Here is a 9,885-nt window from a genome sequence, read left to right on the forward strand (position 1 = left end):
AACAGGCTTTTTAATTCAAGAGCTTGTTGAGCTTTTTGCGGATCAATGTTAGTACTCATCTCCGCATCATTTCCTAAAATGGTGATCTTATTATTACTTATTCTAGCAAAACCCCCATCAGGCTACCGTTAACCATTGGTTGTTGAGACGTATTCTCAAACTGTATAATATAAGTTAGATGTTTGAGTTGATCTTAGACTAATAGACTTCATTCGTTCAAAATTTTTCACTTTAAAACTTTTGAACTATAAACAATTAATTATTTTCTTTTCTTTTTTAATTTTTATGTTTTAGGGTTAGTGAAAAATTGTCAATGCCAATGACATGAAAACTACATCTATTTCCTAGGTATCCCCAAATAACAATATAAACCTCACTTGTTTAGGACATTTACATTTTTAGTAATCGCACACCATACAGATATAAAAAAAACAGAAAGATGCAAGGGAACTCAATGATGACATGTTAGATCAAAAGAAAGCTTTTACTTTAATAGATAAAACTCTAATCAATCCCAAGATGTTCATGTCAAACTATTAAAATAATTAAGAAGGTGCAGAACCATACCTGAATCCATGGAGTAGAATGTGATTCTTAAGTTATTTAAGATGTAGATCTTCCAAATCTTCTACGTATATATCTTCCTTAGAGAAACCCTAATCCTTCTGAAGATGGGAAATTAGAAAGAGATTCTACGTAGAGATTTGGGGAGCCACAACTCTATTTATAATTGTTATCAGTTATTCATAATTATCAATTCAGCACATTATAGAATTAATAATTTTATTTTGGTCTCTACACATAGGATGTCCATACTTTAATTATGCATTAAAAGCCCAAACTTTAATCAAATTACTTTAATGGGCTAACATTGATTGATAGCACATAATACATATCTATTTAATATATTGGCACATATATTATATTTAAACCCAACATGACAAACTCTTGAACATATATACATCCCTCTTTATCTCTTGTAATAAACAATAATTCCAATTCAATGGTAAGAATATGAAATTAGATGTTGCTCTTGGACTCCTTTGTTCCTAGAGAAAAAACAAAAAAAAAAGATATTATAGACAATGGATACTTAAAAAAATATTACTGACTTGAACATCGGAAGACATTTGATCATGACCAAGCAACGGCCCCTCTAATACTCACTTGCCAGCTTAGATAATCAATTCCTCAAAGTTTGCTCAACGGTGACGAGAGGCCAACTTCCCAACAAAGGGGCTCTTTCTCTACTTCATTGTCAATAAAAAGTCATCCGGATTCTGCTTAGCCGGTCCCCTTATTTCATATTTAACAAACTGTTCCCTAGAATATTTCCTTCTTAATTAATGTTCTTAAAACGAAAATGTCTTGTATGGTTATGAAAAGAGAATATACTTTTTGAGGTATTAATAATGCTATCATTAATGAAGTATGGAAATAAACAAAAACGTTAAGAGATCCAATTAAATGAAATGGAGTGAACGTAAAAAGGAGATTCAGGCGAAGCATTAACCAATGTTATAATCTCCATGAGAGTTGAAATACTAATAAAAAAAAGACAGTGAGTCCTAATAATACACACAACACGAGCTCTCGCAATCTCGCACACCCAATCTTACTACAACTCCCAACATCAAAACATTTGAACATAGTTTTAGGCTCTGACAGAAGCACAATTTCCCGCATAGGCAGTAGGGTTTGCAAGGAGATAGGCCTCTGCAGCCTTAAGATGACCAGTAACGATTTCCTTCGACTTAGTCACATCATCAGAAACCGGTGTCCCGGCCAGAGTCTTGTAGATCGCTGTCACCTTGACGATGCAACTGGTGGCGCCATCGCTCGTCGAATCAAATTTGAAGTGAGTCGATGCTGACTCGAACTTTGTCCCTAATGGACCGCCTTCGACTAGGGTGCTGGTGCACTCAAACTTGTCATGGTCTATGAAATCTAAGCGTTCCTTTAAGTATCTATATGGCAATGCTGTAGATAGAGGAACGAGAGATAAGTTTAAGAAGTAGATAATTTTTCCTATAAAAAAAAGAAAAAAGGAAATAGATAATTTGGCATGCAAATCTACTTGGGGTTTATTGAATTTGAGCTTGTTTTGAGCTGGAGAAACAGTCTAACAAAATTTAACCTGATTCTGACTAAGTTAAAAACGAAGAGAGAATGAAGCCTATTGAACTCAAAGAAGTGTACATGGCAAGACATTAAAAGCAACCAGTTTTTAAAAGTTGTTTATAGCAACTCTCACGAAACTAGTTTTGGCTTAAACAGTTTATAGCTCTAGATCAGGAGGAGGAGAACAAAAATAAGACCCGTTTAGTTGACTCGTCTAGTTTTTTGCCAGACTAGTTTGAGGTAATTAGTTGACAAACATGCCTCAGGAATCTGTAATTAGCCTATTGAGCAAAGAAAGAAATTTGCTTAGCAGGCTAGAGATTAAGAATCCAAACCAACCTGTTGCTATTCTGTTGGCCCAAAACTTTGGCCCATTACCAAAAGGCCCATTTCCTTTGTTTATCTAATGTGCCCTAGCCCCTCTCTTTTCCCTCTCCTACCCGATGGTTCTAAATCCCCTCCGATCTCTGTGATCTGATGGCCGCCGCTGTGAGTCTCATCCGTAGGTCGGCTCCCTCCTTCGTTTTTCTACCCTAGCCTCTCACCCGTGTCAGCTGACCCCTCCCTATATATGGCGAAGGGTTGGTAGTAGCTCGGTGTGGGAAAGAGCGTGGGTGTCGAGATCTTGAGCTCTGTGCTTTACCCCCTTTGTGCGATCCTCTTCACTAACTGAGCTCTGTGCTCCTTCGAAGACTCTATGCTTTCAACCCCTTGTGAGATCTGAGAGAGACAGTAGCTTCCTCCCTTTGTGTTCTTGGTGGTGCACAAGAGAACAAGATCGGTCTGAGTTCTTGAGCAGGTTTCTGATCCAACAACGACGACCTAAGATCCTAACAATGGTATCAGAGATCGGGCGTTAGTCGTCGCCGTTCAAATCCGCCGGTCGCCGCCGCTGGACTTCGCCGGACCGCCGCCGCGTGGGTAAGGTCGAAACCCTCCCTTAGGGTTTTCGCTCAGGTGAACTGACTTTTCAGCTATATCTGTTTTTTTTTCGCTGCAGTTAGGATAAGTCTCTGTTGAAAATTACAGTTATTTTCTGGCATTTGTTGTAACTGCGTTTAATCTCTGGGTTTGTTGACTGGCATTGTTGAAAATTTCAGTAGTAAATCTCTGGCTTTGTTAAAGAAAATTTTTTCAGAAACTAAAATTGATTTGTGCTCGTGTGAAAGAACAAAGAGATTGAAATAAGAACTTTATGTTCATCGTTCTTCTCATTTGTTCGTGCTAGTTGCTTCACATGTTTCGAGCCGGATAATTACCGAAATCATCGTGCTATTTGCTGTTTGTTTTTTCTGTGTGAAAAATGTCCGTAATCAATATAGTATGATTCAATATGGTATGGCTCCGTTCAACGGAAAATCTGATTTTAGCATTTGGAAACAAAAAATAAAATGCATCTTAATTCAACAGAAGTCCTTTAAGGCTGTTGGTCAGACTTATTTAACTTCTGACACTGAAAATAAACGGGCGGAAATGAACGAAAATGCTTGTTCCACAATTTATTTGTACTTATCTGACTCTGTGATTAGAAAAGTTAGAATTTTGGAATGTGCTAAAACCCTTTGGGATAAACTTGAAGAACTCTATACTGAAACCTCTTTGCCCAGTAAAATGTTTTTGCTTGAAAAATTTTTCAAATTTAGATTGGATATGTCTAAGGACATTGAGGAGAACCTAGACGTTTTCACAAAACTTATTTCAGATATTAAGTTAACTGGTGATAAACATATAGACGATTATACTCCTATTGCCCTTCTAAATGCTATTCCTGACTCATATAGTGATGTAAAATCTGCTATTAAATATAGTAGAGATGATATTACCCTTGACATTGTGGTTAATGGTCTCAAGAGTAAGGAATTAGATTTAAAACATTCTGGGGGAAATAAAAATTCTGGTGAGGTTATGCATGTGAGGGGTAGGCCTCAGAATAGGTCTAATAACCAAAAGAATGCTAGTAATGGGGAATCAAGTAAGAAAAAATTTAAAAATGGAAGGGGTAGATCTAAGTCTTGGTTTAAAGATAAAAAATGCTATAATTATCATGAAACTGATCACTTTATTAAAGACTGTCCTAAGCCTAAGAAAAATCAGCAAAATGATCATGCTAATATGGCTATCTGTGAGGGAAAAATGGGTGAAATTTTCATGATTAATAATCTGTGTGATTATGCATATTTGAACTCTGTGTTATCTGATCCTTTGTGTAAATCAGATTGGTTGGTAGACTCTGGTTGTACTTTTCATATGACTCCTTTTAAAATCAGATTGGTTGGTAGACTCTGGTTGTACTTTTCATATGACTCCTTTTAAAAACTTGTTTTCAAACTACAGGAAAATAGAGAATGACTTTGTGTCAATGGCAAATGAAAAGAAATGTAATGTTTTAGGAACTGGTGATGTATGCCTTAGGTTTTCCTCTGGTTCTGTGTTTACTTTGAAGGATGTTAGCCATGTTCCTGATTTATGTTATAACTTGATTTCTTGTGCATCTCTAGAAAATGAGGTTATGAAAATTTTGAAAGGGTCTCTTGTTGTTTTTACTGCTGAAAAACAAAATAATTTGTATGTTTGTCATGCTGAACCTGTGCTTGATTCTGTTAACTCTATGATAGGTGATAAATCTGTTTTATGGCATAATAGATTAGGTCACATGAGTAATAAAGGATTAGAAATTTTGCATAAAGAAGGTCACTTTGGTAGTGATAAAATATCCCCCATCCCTTTCTGTGAATCTTGTGTGCTAGGAAAATAACATAGGGTTACTTTTCCTACTTCTTCTTTTCCTAATCAGTCTAAGTGTACTAGTGTACTTAAATATTTGCATGCTGATGTGTGGGGTCCCTCTAGTGTGCCTACGCATGGAGGGAACCAATATTTTCTTTTCATAATTGATGATTATTCTAGAAAAGTTTGGGTTTTACTCATGAAATAAAAATCTGAAGTTTTTGATAAATTTAAAAACTGAAAAATTATGATTGAAAACCAAACGGGAAAGAAAATTAAAACTCTTAGGACAGACAATGGTCTTGAGTTTTGTAACAAACAATTGAATGATTTGTGTACTACTTGGGGTATTAAAAGGCATAAATCTGTTCCCTATACACCCCAGCAGAATGGGGTTGCTGAAAGGATGAATAGAACTCTCTTAGAGAGGGTGAGGGCTATGTTGGCCACATCTGGGCTCTCCAAGAAGTTCTGGGGAGAAGCTGTTTGTACTGCGGCCTATTTGATTAATAGGTCTCCTTCTGTTCCCTTAGGAGGGAAATGCCCTGAATTTGTGTTCACGGGCAAACCTCTTGATTTAAATAATTTGAGAATTTTCGGGAGTGCTGGCTATGTGCATCAAAAGATTGATAAGTTAGAACCTAGATCTAAGAAATGTGTTTTCTTAGGATATTCTGAAGGGGTAAAAGGTTATAGGCTTTGGAATAAGAGTGAACCGGGGTTTAAGGTAGTGATAAGCAGAGACGTTGTCTTTAATGAAAATGAATTTCCTTGTTTACCTTTACATGTTCCTATTCCTGAAAATGATGCTCCAAATGAGGTGGAGCAAATGTCTATTATTAATCAACCCAAATCACTTTCTGAAGAAAAATTGAATGATACAATTATTGAAAATCAAGATGAGTTTATTCCTAATGAGGTGGAGCATGATATGCAGGAAATAGATAACATGCATGATTTGAATGATTATCAACTCACTAGGGATAGAAATAAACGAATCATTGGGAAACCTGAAAGATATAGAGATTGCAATTTGATTGATTGTAATATGTCTGAGTTTGCCTTTAATGTGTTTGAATCCCTTGAGTGCAATGAACCTAAGACTTATAAAGAAGCATTAAAGTCAAAATATTCTGAAGAATGGATTAGTGCTATGAAGAGTGAGATGGAATCCCTAAGAATTAACCAAACATGGAAACTTGTTCCTAAACCTGCTAGTTGTTCTGTAGTGGACTGTAAGTGGTTGTTTAAGGTGAAACAAGAATCTGAAAGTGTTAGGTTTAATGCTAGGTTAGTAGCTAAGGGATTTACTCAAAAGGAGAGAATTGATTATGCTGAAATTTTTGCTCCTGTTGTCAAATTCACTACTGTTAGAATTATGCTTGCTTTAGTTGCTCATTTTAATTGGGAATTAAAACAAATAGATGTAACTACTGCTTTCTTGCATGATGATCTTGATAAAAATATTTATATGCACCAACCTGAGGGCTTTGTGGACCCTAAATTGTCTGATCATGTGTGTTTGTTAAAAAAGGCTTTGTATGGTTTAAAACAATCACCTAGGCAATGGAATATTAGATTTGATAAATGCATGCAATCTTTAAAGTTTTAAAGGAGTTCTGCTGATCATTGCCTGTATTATAAAAATATAGACGCTGTGCCTGTATTTCTTGTAATTTATGTGGATGATATGTTGATTGTTAGTCCTTGTTTAAAGTCTATTAAGCATGTTAAAAAATGTCTTTGTGAAAATTTTGACATGAAAGACTTAGGTGATGCTAAAAGAATCCTAGGCATGAATATTATTAGGGACAAAAACAAATCTACTCTAGTTTTAAACAAAAGTTAATATGTTGAAAAAATTTTGAGTAAATTTGCTATGTCTAATGCCAAATCTGTGAATGTGCCTCTTGCTCCTCATTTTGTGTTAAGTAAGGATCAATCTCCCAATACTGAAACTGAAATAAATGATATGAAGAAGGTGCCATATTCGAATGCTATAGGATCGGTCATGTATCTCATGGTTAGTACTAAGCCTGACATTACATATGCGGTTAGTTGCTTGAGTAGATATATGGCAAACTCTGGTATGCCTCATTGGAATGCCTTGAAGTGGCTTTTAAGATATTTGAAATCCTCTGTGGATGTAGGATTAACCTTTTCTAAGTGTTCTGAAGGTGTCAAACTTGCTGGCTATGTAGATTCCAATTATGCCAATGATAGGGATAATAGAAAATCTACCACTTCCTATGTGTTTACTTTGTGTGGCTATTGTATAAGCTGAAAATCCCAATTACAACCCATTGTTGCTTTATCTACTACTGAATCTGAGTATGCTGCTGCCACTAAAGCTTTTAAAGAAGCTATTTGGCTTAGGGGTCTTATATCTGAAATTGGTTTTCTTGATAAAAATATGGTTGTATTTTCTAATAGTTAATCTGCTATTCAACTTTGCAAAAATCCTGTTTTTCATGATAGAACTAAACATATTGATGTTAGATTTCATTACATTCGGGATATAGTTGAAAAGGGTATTGTCAAGTTAGAAAAAATTTCCTCAGAATTTAATCCTGCTGACATGGGTACTAAGTGTTTGCCTGCTGAAAAATTTATATCGTGTCAAAGAATCTTGAATTTTGACTTTGGGTAATTTTTCCTTTTGCTTTGTGTGTTGCCTTTGTGGCCTATTAACTTGCTTTGTGCTTGTTAGTAGCTTTGTGATTTTTTCCCCTTTGAACTCGATGACCGTTTGGTAGAGTTCGGTCCTTTGTGGACTTGGTATGCTTGGTGATTTTACCCCGATCTTTGTGATCTGAGTTTACTTCGTGTATTATCTTCCATTGCTTGTATCTTCTTTGTGATCATACAGGTAATGATCTGGCGATGATGAGTCCTGCAGTTCCGTGTTTTTCTTCTGTGCACTACCTTGGGCCAAAGGTGGATATTGTTGCTATTCTGTTGGCCCAAAACTTTGGCCCATTACCAAAAGGCTCATTTCCTTTGTTTATCTAATGTGCCCTAGCCCCTCTCTTTTCCCTCTCCTACCCGATGGTTCTAAATCCCCTCCGATCTCTGTGATCTGATGGTCGCCGCTGTGAGTCCCATGGCTGCCCTCCTCCCTATATATGGCGAAGGGTTGGTAGTAGCTTGGTGTGGGAAAGAGCGTGGGTGTCGAGATCTTGAGCTCTGTGCTTTACTCCCTTTGTGCGATCCTCTTCACTAACTGAGCTCTGTGCTCCTTCGAAGGCTCTGTGCTTTCAACCCCTTGTGAGATCTGAGAGAGACAGTAGCTTCCCCCTTTGTGTTCTTGGTGGTGCACAAGAGAACAAGATCGGTCTGAGTTCTTGAGTAGGTTTCTGAGCCAACAACGACGACCTAAGATCCTAACACAACCCCATTTTAAAAGGCTCTTAATAAAATCACTCTTAATAAAATCAAACAATGTAGTATGCTAAATTTATTGATATATAATAAGTCATAATCTAACACAAATAAGATCTAGATTTCGGGCTTCTTTAAATCTCAGAGCGATTTTGCTCCTTTTTTTTTAACATGTGTAATCACTGAAGCTGCGCCAGAGGATTTGTTAACTACAAAAAATAAATATATTCACATGAAGAGAAAGTGGAAGAAGTTAGAGAAGCACAAGAGGAGAAGGTAAGAGAAAGAATTAGAAAAAGAAACACTCCAGTCTAGATTTGTCAATTGAAGTGTCTTTCTGCAGAAAGTCAATTGTGCAGTATAGTGTAAGATGATATTTTCGTACCATTCATGGAGGTTATTAACATGTGAGTACAATCTCATATCAAATAGGATAAGAAAAGAGTGATGGATTTAAGATAAGAATTGAGATCAATACCTAATAGTTTTTGGGTTAAAATTCGTAACATCTGTTTAAAGCTTCTCAACTGTAATTTGGGTCCAATTTCTCCCAAACAAATAGTATCAGAGCCAAGCTTATGATCCAAATAATTAAAAAACAAAGAAAGAAAGAAAAAGAAAGATAAAGTTCAATTTGAAGCCAGAAGGTGTCGATTATGGTCAGTGAAGACAAAGTCAAGTTAACCCACTGGTGCCCATAGAAGTGATAACAGTCTGGTTAAGCCCACAATGAAGTGATATTTAGCCATGTGCTGGAGTGATGAATTTAAAATAGGAGTTGAGACTAATACATGATAGTTATAACTTTTCAGTCAAAATTAGTTCCTAGCGTCTATTTAAATCTCATCAACTCTAGTTTTGGCTCGATTTCTCCCCAACACCATTATGCATGTAAGTTTATGTTACCATTAGTAAACTAAAACTTGAATTTCTTTTATATTGCAAATGCGTGCCATCAGATGAGACCTACTAGAAATCGCCATTTATAGTAGGATGTGAAATGATTTTCCGACATGTTATAATCTTGTATCATATACTCAAGCGCATTATTTTAGAATTTTCTTTAAAGTGATCAATTTTTTGATCCTGTCTACATGGTTAACAACACGTTAAAATATGTATCACGCGAAATCTTTCCGTACAAATTTCAATTTTGGAAAATCCGAATACTAAATTACACTAAACTTAGGATATTAACTGATGTCCATAAAAAACTTGTGAGCTAAGAGCGACTCACATGATGTGAAATTGAGCTCCCTGATGCTTCCTACCCCGCCATCTCCAGACACGAGGTTAGCACGCACGATGACCCCAGGCGCAATCTCCGGGCCAAGATTATGCCAATCAAGTATAGCGGCCTTAAACAGCCGGCCGGCAGAGACCAAGCACTCGACCTCGCGACTCCAAGTGCCCGAACTCATGTTTTCTATCTACTAAAAGAGTTTGGTCGTGTGCCTATATTGAGGGGATCGAAGTGTCCATGGATTGCTAATATTCGAATGTTGACGGCTATATCTAGGTCACTGACAATTGGAAGTGAAGATAACAAGTTGTTGTTGTTCGAGATGCAAGAAGAGAGGACACCCCAAGAAATTAATAGATAACAATGGTTTGTAGATTTTGTTTGTTTCTCTTCCGTCTTTCGTAAAATACAAC

General features: G+C 36.4%; 1 protein-coding gene across 1 annotated transcript; it reads right to left on the minus strand.

Moving 5' to 3' along the window:
* On the minus strand, positions 1,655-9,650 carry LOC109847094 (pathogenesis-related protein 1-like). Its single transcript, XM_020416339.1, has 2 exons — positions 9,467-9,650; positions 1,655-1,980 (listed from the first exon to the last, which is right to left on the minus strand). The coding sequence occupies exons 1-2, from the start codon at positions 9,648-9,650 to the stop codon at positions 1,655-1,657; spliced, it is 510 nt and encodes a 169-aa protein (XP_020271928.1).

This window comes from Asparagus officinalis, chromosome 7 (genome assembly GCF_001876935.1).
Source record: "Asparagus officinalis chromosome 7, Aspof.V1, whole genome shotgun sequence".
NCBI classification, from domain to species: Eukaryota; Viridiplantae; Streptophyta; class Magnoliopsida; order Asparagales; family Asparagaceae; genus Asparagus; species Asparagus officinalis.